The sequence below is a fragment of the Squalius cephalus genome, assembly GCF_949319135.1.
Source record: "Squalius cephalus genome assembly, chromosome: 23".
Taxonomy (NCBI): domain Eukaryota; kingdom Metazoa; phylum Chordata; class Actinopteri; order Cypriniformes; family Leuciscidae; genus Squalius; species Squalius cephalus.
In genome coordinates this window covers 5,455,594-5,468,929 of record NC_137144.1, presented here as the reverse complement: position 1 = coordinate 5,468,929, position 13,336 = coordinate 5,455,594, and the positions used below count along the sequence as shown (strand labels likewise).

Below are 13,336 nucleotides of genomic sequence, written 5' to 3'. Positions count from 1 at the left end.
TTTTACTACTCTAATGGCATACATATTGTCCGTGACGGGGTGGTACAAGAACGACTCCCATGCCTGAATAAAAAGGATAATATTATTCAGGATTTTGTGCCTGAGGTGGGAAAATATAATTTTTTGGAGGATTAACATATCTTTAAAGGTGTAAGTTTTTCAAAAATAAGTTTGTTCTTAAAGGAGAACTCCGGTCAATTTTAACTTTGAGCTCATTTTATTGTACATTTGGAGTGCTGTCAATACAGAGAACAACTACAAAAATCGGTGTTGCCTACACCGAGTTATTCTATTTTTAAAATTTGCACCCTGTTGACTTCAATGGGGCAAGTACTAAACCTGCTTTTAGGCTCTTAACATCCTTGATGTGTCATTACAAGTGCACAGAAAATGTGAGTGATTCCTTCTGAGTGAACACGAGTGGATCTGACTGCAGTAGATGTAAAATATATGTATAAAAATGATGTTATTTAAGCCAGCGCAAATACCTGTTTACATCCTGTTTTTCGGTTGAAGTCCAAAGTAGTCGATTGCCGAGTTCACGCGCGTGATCATAGGTAACTAAACCTATGCGCGTGAACTCGGCAATCGACTACTTTGGACTTCAACCGAAAAACAGGATGTAAACAGGTATTTGCGCTGGCTTAAATAACATCATTTTTATACATATATTTTACATCTACTGCAGTCAGATCCACTCGTGTTCACTCAGAAGGAATCACTCACATTTTCTGTGCACTTGTAATGACACATCAAGGATGTTAAGAGCCTAAAAGCAGGTTTAGTACTTGCCCCATTGAAGTCAACAGGGTGCAAATTTTAAAAATAGAATAACTCGGTGTAGGCAACACCGATTTTTGTCGTTGTTCTCTGTATTGACAGCACTCCAAATGTACAAAAAAATGAGCTCAATGTTAAAATTGACCGGAGTTCTCCTTTAATGAAAATTTGGAAAATTGCAAAGTGGAAATGGCACCCGTTTCGTAGAATGACTCAAAAGCCTGAACGCCTCATCTGTGTGTTCAGCAAACAGTCTGAAATAGACTTTAATGAAATCAGCATCAGTGAGGGCCGTGAGGAGGCTTTCATACAGATGTTGATTTGGACAGCTTGAAGCACACGAACATCATCCGGAGGCTCCGAGTGTCTCTGTGACTCATGTCTGGCCAGCAGATGATCTGGCAGTAAGGTAATAATTGGTATTATTATTAATTGAAAATATATAGCATTTTCATAATCTGATGTACATAAATAAAATATCTCGTAACTAAAAATGTAAATCGTCATATTTGTTATTATTCGTCCTTCATCTCAGTTTTCATCATGTGAATGAGGATCATGTAAAAACTCATCTGAATGAGCTGCCCATTTAAGCAACGCAGAGCAAATGACTTAAAAAACAACTTATTTTCCCCCACTGTTTCATATTTGCCTTGTTCTAGCTTGTACTTTTCTGGACAATGTTTGAAACTTTGTGTTGCAAGCATTTCTTATATCATTGCCTCCTTAAGATGAATTGCTTGTTGTATTTCTCCATAAATCGCTTAGGATAAAATCATCTGCTAAATTATTAAATGATAAAGAGCAGGCCACTTATTGTAAGTGTGTTATATTTTGATTTAACCACTGTTGAATACCAGTTCATAAAATAGTCATATCATTTGCACTATATGTTTGATATTTGTACAGATGTTGAGGTTTTGGTCAGGCTATACTTAGTTCAGCTCTAACCCATCTCCGGGTCAAGATAACGAAGGTGTTCAAAATTACACTGGGATTATTACGAAGTTATGAGGACACTGGAGCTGAAGAGTGAAGTTTTAATGAATGTTTTAATGTAGTTAAAACATTTTGAATTTAAACACTCAAAATCAATTTAAAACGCAGTTTTGTTGGGTCTCAGTTGCTTAGGAGTTTTCGCTTATTCCTAAAATGTTTATTGGAATTGAAAACATCAGGGAATATGAGGGTATTCTAATCCAAGACAATATTTTTCTGTTAGATTCGTTTTCAGGTAGACTCTCTGCAGCCTCGAAGCATCTGTCAGTCATCAGATGGAAACAGGCCTCGACCCCTGTGATGTGTGGCATCAGCGCGAGATCAATGATCAAGACACCGACAGTGTAGTACCATCACTTTCTCAACTTTATTAAGGAGGAATTGGGTCATATTTATACAAGATAAAGCAGAATCATCCAGAATGCCCAGGCCATCCAATCATAATACTGAAAGATCAACCCCATATGGCATATTAAGAAATAATAACAAGTAAGAGAGAGTAAGAGAGGTCAGATATTCAAATGTGTGTGTGTCTTGACTCTAGCGGCATAGTCCTTGTTTTGTCTAGGTGTGCCCATGATGTGCACATAACAAAACTGAAAGAAGGTGCACAAGTCTTACACAAGAATAGTCAAATGTGAAGCCTAAGAAAGAAGAAAATATTACACTTCTCTTGTGAAAAAGAAATGCGGGGCTCTCATGACGCACTGTAATTATATGAGAAACATAATTTCCCTAATGTGTCACTATATTAGCAAGGACATTTGCCAGTGCCTCACGTGTAAAACCAAACATACAGCATCTTTTATTTAACCCTGAACCGAAACTGGGAAAACTTCTCTGCCTAAAATAACACTTTGTAGGCTACATTAATGTGCTTAAATGGATATAATTTTGAGCGTGCTTAAACTGCGTCTGCTTCAACCCACAACGGCTCTTTTAAGAGCTACTTTAACACTGAGCAAGGGAATTTCTAATGTAACGCAGAAGATAACGAATATAAAATAGATATTTGATTTCATTAACTCCCATGTCTGAATAAATAGGAGATTTCGAGCTGCAGCGCGCACACACACACACACACACATACAGCTCAGGAAGGAAGTGAAGGCGAGCCATAGCTCTATATGGTTTAGACTATGTGTCTATATGTCTCATTAGACTAAAAATTCATGATCTGATTATTTATTGATATTCAATTTAAACAATGTAGTTAACTAATGAAACATAGCTTTTTTTCTCTCTTTTTTTGGTGATTTTTTTATTGTAGGCTATTATGAGATAACATTCACTTCATGTTAATTTTGTAACAAATACTTAAAGACAGTATGGATATTTGATGCCAAATTTGTTTAAAAACATTTTTGATGCCAAAACTTTTTAATTTTAAATTCTAAATAAATATTAAATTTCCAATATTCATTAGGGCCCGAGCACCGATGGTGAGAGTACCCTATTGTTTCTGCTCCGTTTATTATTATTATTATTATTCCGCTTCTTCTTCTTCTTCTTCTTCTTCTTCTTCTTCCGCTTCTTCTTCTTCTTCTCCAAAGTGAATCGCTTTTTAGAGGGCCTTAACATGCTCTAAAAAACATGAAACTTTGCACACGCTTCAGAAGTGGTGAAAATTTACGTGTGATATGGTTTTCAAAATTGGGTGGGGCAAATTCTGTAAATTATTGCCCCCACATTTTGCCCCGGCTCTACGTTTCACGTATAGGTATGACATTTGGTACATACATGTAATGACCCAATACCTACAAAAAAGTCTCTTGGAGCATAGCCCTAAACACAACAGGAAGTCAGCTATTTTGAACTTCCTCTCAGATTTTGTGCAGTTTTTGCCTTTTCCAGACTTTGTACTTTAACAAACTCCTCCTACAGTTTTGATCTGATCCTCTTCAAATTTGGTGAGTGTAATCTTAAGGCCTTTGCGACGTAAAATTGCGAAGATCTTGCGTTTTCGTTGAAGGGTGTGTCCTCGGTGGCCTGACAAACGTACACCCAATTTCAGCCTTTTGGTGACATGATCAGATAAGTTCTGTCAATATTGCTTGCAGTTCCGATGTTGCTAGGCAACCACAGACAGCCTGCAGTAACTCAGGCATACAATTTCCAATCTGCCCCAAACTTCACATGTTTGATAAGAGTCCTGTTCTGAACACATGACCATGCTCATATTTGGTTATAGCAATAGCGCCACCTGCTGGTAGAAGGAAGTGTGGCAAATACAAATTACTTTGACATAGTCCTCCTATATTTTGTTTTGTGGTGCTTAATTTAACCCCTTGTTTGGGTCTTAAATATAGACACCTTCTACCTTATTTTGTTTATTCTCAGGTTAGGTAAAGTCAGTCGAATTCGTTCTAAACAATAAGTATATCAATATCCATACTTACAATTCAGTCGAAAGACTGCTCCGTGGTTTAGTTCAGCTCAATATTTTGTAAAACAGAGACTTAAGGCAGGCGAGCTTCTTCATTTCAATTATATGTATTTTTTATTAAATACAGGTTAACTAGTTTACATAAACGGTACTAATATATAAAATAAAAATAAAAGTAAATCAAAACCAATTAATTTACAAGCTTTCATCTTCATGAGGCGCAATGGCAAGGCATCTAACACCGGAGAGGCCGTCCTTGGTGAATCAGCGTCTGACTTTGACATTCCTTACAATACTTTTTATAGTCCACACGCCCTCCACACAGATTCAGTCCTTTACAGACAATCTGTCCAATCCGAAGTCTTGAACTGTTCTCCGTTCTGGAAACCCCCTTCTAAACTCCATATATAAAGCTCTTTCCTTTGTTCTCCTTTGCTTGCTGCTCTGGACCCTCTGCCTTTCTCCTGCGCCTCATGCTCCTCATCAAACGGGTATTGCTTGCCATTTCTACTTTGCTAAGATACATGCTTTCTACTACTTAGTGTTATTACTACCTACTGTAGTTTATTCTTTCATTTGATTAAATGCTTAAACATCGAATATAGTATAGTCATTTCTTTCATGCATTATCACAATAAAAACTTTTACAATACAAGTTGCAGTGTTTTTCTTAATAAACCAGATTCATAACAAAAACTTTTACAATACAAGTTGCAGTGTTTTTCTCAATAAACACTCTCTCTTACAATTAACTCTCTCTTAAGTTACAATTGTGGTTATATCATATATAAGCCTATATATATGAGGCATTATAAAATAATAAATTGCATGTTCACTCAACAATTTACATACTGCCCACCGTGCTCTGTTTTCCTAAAGGCGCCGGGTGGCGGCGGCACGGGTGCGAGGGCCCTTTTCATCGCTGCTTGCAGCTTCTTCTTCTTCTTCTTCTTCCTCTTCTTCTTCTTCTTCTTCTTCTCCAAAGTGAAACGCTTTTTAGAGGGCCTAAACATGCTCGAAAACTCATGAAACTTTGCACACACGCTTCAGAAGTGGTGAAAATGTACGTGTGATATGGGTTTCAGAATTGTGTGGGGCAAAATGGCTCAGTTATTGCCCCTACATTTTGCCCCGGCCCCTGGTTTCACGCACAGGTATGAAATTTGGTACATACATGTAATGACCCAATACCTACAAAAAAGTCTCTTGGAGCATAGCCCTAAACACAACAGGATGTCAGCTATTTTGAACTACTTCTCAGATTTTGGGCAGTTTTTGCCATTTCCTGATGTTGTACTTTAACGAACTCCTCCTACAGTTTTGATCTGATCCTCTTCAAATTTGGTGAGTGTAATCTTAAGGCCTTTGCGACGTTAAATTGCGAAGATCTTGAGTTTTCGTCAAAGGGTGTGCCCTCGGCGGCCTGACAAATGTAGATGTGCACACCCAATTTCAGCCTTTTGGTGATATATGCATCATCAGATAAGTTCTCTGTCAATATTGCTTGCAGTTCCGATGTTGCTAGGCAACCACAAACAGCATGCAGTAACTCATACAATGCAGGCATACAATGTCCAATCTGCCCCTAACTTCACTTGTTTGATAAGAGTCCTGTCCTGAACACATGACCGTGCTCATATTCGGTTATAGTAATAGCACCACATACTGGTAGCAGGAAGTGTGGTAAATACAAATGACTTTAACATAGTCCTCCTATATTTACATACTGCCCACCGTGCTCTGTTTTCCTAAAGGCGCCGGGTGGCGGTGGCACGCGTGCGAGGGCCCTTTTTATCGCTGCTTGCAGCTTTAATTATTATTTACATTTACTCACCCTCAAGTAGTTTTTGACTAAATCTGTATGATTTTCTTCATTACACACACACACACACACACACACATATATATTTGAAATAAAAATATTACCAAACTGTTTATGGTCCCATTGACTTTTTTAATACTATGGAAGTCAATGGGACCAGCAACTGTTTGGTTACCAACATTATTATAAATATCTTGTTTTGTGTTCAACAGAAGAAAGAAATTCATACATGTTTAGTCAGAACAACTTGAGGGTGAGTAAATGATGACATAATTAAAATGTTGGGTGAATATGAAGAAACATGAACTAACAATGAGCAATACTTCTACAACATTTATTAATCTTAGTTAATCTCAACATTTACTAATACATTTTAAGATCAAAATGTTTATGTGTTAACATTAATACACTGAACTAACATGAAACATTTTCATTAACAAAGGCTAATAAAATATATTGTGCATTGTTAATTCATTTATTTTTAATGCATTAACTAATGTAAACAAATTAAACCTTATTGTAATGTTTCCAAGACATTTCAACAAACAATAATAGAACAAAAAATTAAGTCAGTTCTGGTAGGTCACGTTAGTCAAGCTCTCACCAGTGACTCTCAGCTTATCCACGTCTACCTATAGGAATACGACACCTATCACTGTATACATATATAAGCTCCTTCAGTATTATCAGCAGCTATCGCGTTTCTCAGGAGCTAATTATTTCCTCCATCCCCAGCTCCTCAATTCGTCCAGTCTGTATGGCATTCTGATTCCCCCTGAATCAGAATAAATTCTCGAATCATGTTGTACTTTAAATTCTTGAATTAATGATATCTGCATTCATTCATGCTCTCTGCTCTTATCCATGCTAGCCTGTCCTGACAGAATTATACACAAGTTCAATTGTAATAGGAGAAGCAACCAAAATGAGGATTTTCAACTCCAACGTGAAGTCTGTTCTCCTATATGGGTCGGAGACATGGAGAATGACCAAGCGCACACTGCAGAAGATCCAGACTTTCACCAATGGATGCCTAAGGCGCATATTCAAGATCTGGTGGCCTGACCGTCCCAACAATGAGGAGCTCTGGCAAAGAGCCAATCAAGAAAGCCATCACCCAGTAGATAGGGAGGAGAAAGTGGGGCTGGATTGGACACACATTACGCAAATCAATGAGTAATGTGACATGCCAGTCCCTCATTTGGAACCCTCAAGGAAGAAGAAAGAGAGGACAGTCCAAGAACAGCTGGAGGTGAGACACAGAGACAGAGCTGAAGAGGAGTGGTATCACCTGGACTCAAATAAAAAAGACAGCCCAAGACCGTGCCCGCTGGAGAATTGTTGTCGATGGCCTCTGCTCCAGGAGTAAATAAGTACAATTGCAATAGGCTATATAATAATAATAATAATAATAATAATAATAATAATAATAATAATAATAATAAATATAGCTGCGAGCAGCGATTACGGGCCCAAGCCGGTGGCACCGCAATCCTGGTGCCAGGGTGGCGGTACCGCCGGCTTTGGCCCTCCATCGCTGCTCGCAGCTATATTTATATTTATATATATATATACACACACACACACACACACATGCATATATATATATATATATATATATATATATATATATATATATATATACACACACACACACATACATATATATATATATATATATATATATAAATAAATTTAAGGGACAAGACAGATAATTTTACTTGCCTGACCTGATTAGAACAAAGAAAAAAATAAAATAAAATAATAAGTAGGGGATCACTAAATCGAGAGAATATTCTGATTTTATGATACACTCAAAATATTCCACAACAAATCCTTTAAATGTAATGATATTCCGAACGGAACAAGAATAAAAAATAAACTATAAACAAAGCCAAAACGAAAAAAATAAATATAATAAAAAAAATTAATTTCAAGCAATCCATGGCATGATTTATTTATTTTTTGGACTAAAACATTCTGGCTTTTTTTAAACTCAAACATAATTCTTAAATTGAATAATAATAATAATAAAAGAATAAAATGGGTTTAGTTCTGATTTCGTTGAAATCGCTCGCTCTCCGTACCTAACTTTTCCTGAATACAATCACCATTGAAACTGTGACATTGATTTCATACAACAGGATATTAACAGTTAAAATGAAGTCATTTACATTTTAGATGCAATATTGACTGTTTTTGTTCTGTTTCAGCAGCGAAAATAGTTAAACAAAGATCACAGAAGAACGCATCTCACAGGAACGTGTTTTCTCATAACTGAATGATTCAGCATTTTGAACGAATTGGTTGACTCAAAGATTGAATGATCAATCCATAAACATCTGTTTATGTTTATGGATTGGATGTTTATGGATCCATGTTTATGGATCTGTATATGTTTATGGATTTCGAATCGTTTGAACGAATTAATCAATGACTCGCTCATTAAGACGGTCACTTGGCGACATCTAATGGCGGTTTAGTGTTGTTTAAAAGCATAATTCTTTCCAACGTGTGTGTGATTTGTGTGTGCACCATTATAAATGTCCGTGCGGACGTCCGTATTTTTCTTTCACTTTTATATTAGCGTTTTAAAAGCACCCGCTCGTGTCACACACGTCGATTAACCGGTGGGAAAATATCCTCAGACACATACCTAATAAATGTATATTTAAATACATTATTGGCCTAGCTGGTAAAAAGTTTTATATATTATTTTGATGTCCTTTTGGACACAAGAGGGCAGTATAGCCCTATGTATGACTTGAATTTTTTTTTTACTTTACTGTTTTAAAATTTAGAATAAAATTAGAATAAAATTCTTTTTAAAAACAGAATAAAATGGGTTTAGTTGTGATATTTGTATACTTTTATATAGAAATAAATGGTATAAAATTACATTTTTAGAAGATTTGAGGCTTTTAGTGCCTTTTGGAGGCTGATTTTGCAAAAAATCCACATTCAAACCAAAATATCTGACTTCCTGATGGTCGGAGCTAATGACTTTAAATTAGAAAGTTGTCCGGGTCGATGAGATCAACATACGTACTGAGTTGTGCTACTGTAGGTAAAACGACCCCCCCCCACACTTTTGTCAAAAGCATTTTGAAAGTGACACATTTCCTGCTGCCAGTTGGTGGCGCTTTAACTTTGACACACAATAGTTACATCCATCTGATCGGCCTCTTACCATGAACAAACTGCTGAAGTTTCATAAAGATCAGTTAATGTATGCATTAGTTATAACACTTCGTGTTTCTCTTTTCTCGCCATTAATTCGTTTCCTCGCCACGGCCAAACCGTTCGAGATATCAAAAATCCGTCCGCAATTTAGCATCCTCAATGTCTTGACTTCACGCTGACTGAGTTTGGAGGCGAATCGATGTATTTCCTTGGAGGAGTACATTAAATTCCACAGCAAGCGTTTCCAAACAACCCTAAATAGCCGACTTCCTGTTGGGCTGGCGTAAAACTTAGAGCACGAAAGTAGTTCGGCCCGATGAGATCTATATGTGTACCGAGTTTCAAATGAATTCATGCAAGCGTGTTTGATATATGGACCAAGTTTTAGAACCCCGTTCAAGGGGGCGCTGTTGAGCCCCCCTGCCACGCCCGGCTACCAGATTCAGCCCCGCCCTGATGGCCGCGGGTTCTGACCTGTGTGCAAAGTTTCAAGAGTTTTCGAGCACGTTTAGGGACCCAAAAGCCCCAGAAACCTTGAAAAACAAATGAAAAAGTAAATCTCACTCAACTGACAAATCACCCCCACCCCTCACACACTCAGAGACAGAGAGAGAGAGAAAATTCTCCAAAAAATCACATTCAAACCAAAATATCTGACTTTCTGTTGCTTTGAGCTAATAAGTGTAAATTAGAAAGTTGTCCGGCTCGATAAGAACAATATACATACCAAGTTTTGTGATTCTAGGTAAAACTAAGCCCCCATTTTTGACTAAAGGTGGCGCTACTGAGCCCCTCACCACGCCCGTTTCTGAAACTTTGCCCATGTCTACTGGATAATAAGTGTGATGTGTCTGTCGAGTTTCATGCAATTTCAAGTATGTTAAGAGTCTCAAAAGCATCAAAAAAGAATATTAAAGTTTGATGCGTTGCCATGGCAACAGTATCTAAGATATCAATAATCCTTTCACAGGTCTACATCTGCCGTGTGTCTACATTATACACATAAAGTTTGAAGCAAATCGGGTAAAAATAAGAGAGTGATTTCAAAGCATTTTGAAAGTGACACACTTCCTGCTGCCAGTTGGTGGCGCTATAACTTTGACTCACAATAGTCACATCCTTGTGTTCGGCCTCTCACAACGAACACACTGCTGAAGTTTCATCAAGATCAGATAATGTATGCTGAAGTTATAACACACTTCCTGTGTCCCTTATTCGCCATAAATTCGTTTCCTTGCCACGGCCAAACCGTTCGAGATATCAAAAATCTGTCCGCAATTTAGCATCCTCAATGTCTTGACTTCATGCTGACCGAGTTTGGAGGCGATTGGATGAATTCTCTAGGAGGAGTACATTAAATTCCACAGCATGCGTTTCAAAACAACCCATAATAGCCGACTTCCTGTTGGGCTGGCGTAAAAAGTAAAAGTACGAAAGTTGTTCGGCCCGATGAGATCTATATGTGTACCGAGTTTCATATTATTACATGCAAGCGTGTCTGATTTATGGACCAAGTTTTCGGACCCCGTTCAAGGGGGCGCTGTCGAGCCCCCCTGCCACGCCCGGGTACCAGCTTCAGCCCGGCCCTGATGGCCGCGGGTTCTGACCCGTGTGCAAAGTTTCAAGAGTTTTCGAGCACGTTAAGGGTCTCAAAAGTGCCCGAAAGGTTGACAGAAAAATAATAATAATAATAATAATAATAATAATAATAATAAATAATCCTACCGAAAACAATAGGGCCTTCGCCCTTTCAGGGCTTGGGCCCTAATAATAAATAGGACATTTATCAACTTAACACTCTTGAAAATAACAGTTTACTTTTCAGTCCCATTGTTTCATTGCATGCTTATTAAAAAAGACTATATGTCTTCTCTAAATGAAAAGGAAATGTAAAGGGCTCTTTGAAATCTTTCAACTGTTCCGTGAGATTTCGGAGAGCCATTTCCCCGTTGTCCTCATCCATTTTGAGGAAAATAAGCTCTTCCACGGGGCCCCTGAACACGGAAGTATCCTTTTCACGGCCAATTTCATGTGTCTGATTATTGGGAGTTCCTTCATTAGAAAATGGCAAATAAATTATATAAAAAACCTTGGCTGTAGTTTGCTGGCCATGTGTTTTGGACGTTTTCTGTCCTGTAACACATGGTGTGGTTGATTTAGGCTTTTGGTTGAGATGTAGTGTGAGCTGGAGGGAAATAAGGAGATAGGCTTTCAGAGAAAACTCCAAAGTTCGAGAACTAGTGCCCATCATTTCCTAATATTTGAAAAGTCATGCTTTAAGACGGAAATATATAAAGACAACATTAAATATCAACAGCAACTATAGCATGAAATCCATGCAATTACTTGAGCTGAATTCAGTTCTTCTGGATTTAGTCAGTTTCTTCATGTAATCACAGACTTGATGATAGTGAGATCAGATCATACCGGCTGTTTTACAAACATCTCACTGGATTATAACAATTAATGGCAAAAGGAATTATTTCTGAGCAAATGTTCTGTGTTTCATGGTGCTGGACATTCAGACTTTGCGGAAAGTAGTATATTATTCAGTAAAATAAGCAATAAGCTGCCAATAACAATCGTCATTAATTGAACATTAACAACGTTATGGGAGGGTATGGGCTTTGTACGGAGGGAAAACATACAGAAAGCTTTAGTTTCTGCTCTGACAGCCGCAAGAACGTGTGTTAGAAATCAGGAATGGTGATTTTCCATCTTCAAACCAAACTTGGGTCTCCAGCCGATAAAGTTTAAATCCCATTTGGCTAGAGCACTTCTCATAATGTCTACGCATTAGGTCAGTAGGCGGAGAGTAGATGGTCTTTTGTGGCTGTTCGAACACATTCGACCACATGAGCGTTTACACTGGGAAAGCAATTCGGTCAAATGCGTTTTCTACCTCTGGAAGTGGTGGAAAGTGGACAAGCTTTACACATGTATTTAGCGTCGGCCATGTGATCCGAACGACCGAAACATATATTAATTCCAGGAGAAAACAGGACCTTAGACATGTCATACTTTTTACCTTAATAGAGCATCATGGGAGATACAACTCATGAAATCTATCAAAATATAGGCTATCAAATATAAGAAAATCAAAATAAAGAAAAACTCATTTGACTATGTTTTACTCAAGTCTTTTTATATCATAAGATGATATAAAAAGTGACATGAAATGATGTTTTGCTGATTATTTTCCAGTACTGATTAAGAGTCCAAATGTATGCAGTCAGTAAAGTTGTGAAAGAGTATCTCAAACATGATCCTGCATTTTAGCATAGCAGTTTTAATACAGTAATTTTGTCTCTGTCTTGTTTGTCATTGTTTGTGTTTAAGGAAAATAATACTTAAATGATACATGTACAAACACAAACAGGCATACACAGAAGATATAACAGATGTGCCACTCTGTATTTATTCATTTTACTTTTAATATTGTGATATGGCGTCTTCATTCACTTTGGTGAGTTTGTTGAAAATCACTTTTCATTATAAACCAGTTACTACTGTAAAATATATGATCTTTGTGAAATACATTTCACAATTTTTTATACGAAACAAAGGTCAGGGTTGGGATTAAATCACATGCCCTAGCTATATTTTGAGGGCGGGGTGTGTCATGTGACACGGCGCTGCATGGTTTCTGTCAGGTCCTGTAAGCGAATGTATAAGGCTTCCTTGTAACGCATAGAGCATCTCTTTATTGTCTTTCATTGATCGACGGAAAGTAGTCAAAGTGAAACATGTCTGGTAGAGGCAAAGGCGGTAAAGGACTCGGGAAAGGAGGCGCTAAGCGTCACCGTAAAGTTTTGCGCGATAACATCCAGGGAATCACCAAACCCGCCATTCGTCGTCTGGCTCGCCGCGGCGGCGTCAAGCGCATCTCCGGTCTGATCTACGAGGAGACCCGCGGAGTGTTGAAGGTGTTCCTGGAGAACGTGATCCGCGATGCCGTCACCTACACCGAGCACGCCAAGAGAAAGACCGTCACCGCCATGGATGTTGTGTACGCGCTGAAGAGACAGGGACGCACCCTGTACGGCTTCGGCGGATAAACGCCTGAAACCAGGAGAAACCACACAAACCCAACGGCTCTTTTAAGAGCCACACACTCTGCCACATAAAGAGGCAATGTTTTGACTTAAGTCAATCAGAGTCAAGTA

The 13,336-nt window shown here is 38.0% G+C and overlaps 1 protein-coding gene across 1 annotated transcript; it reads left to right on the top strand.

Annotated features, from left to right (window-relative positions):
• The first annotated feature begins 12,882 nt into the window (after nucleotides 1-12,882).
• Nucleotides 12,883-13,282, top strand: LOC307151412 (histone H4). Its single transcript, XM_079859415.1, has one exon. It carries the CDS (start codon nucleotides 12,917-12,919, stop codon nucleotides 13,226-13,228), a length of 312 nt encoding a protein of 103 aa, XP_079715541.1. The 5' UTR covers nucleotides 12,883-12,916; the 3' UTR covers nucleotides 13,229-13,282.
• The last annotated feature ends 54 nt before the right edge of the window (nucleotides 13,283-13,336 follow it).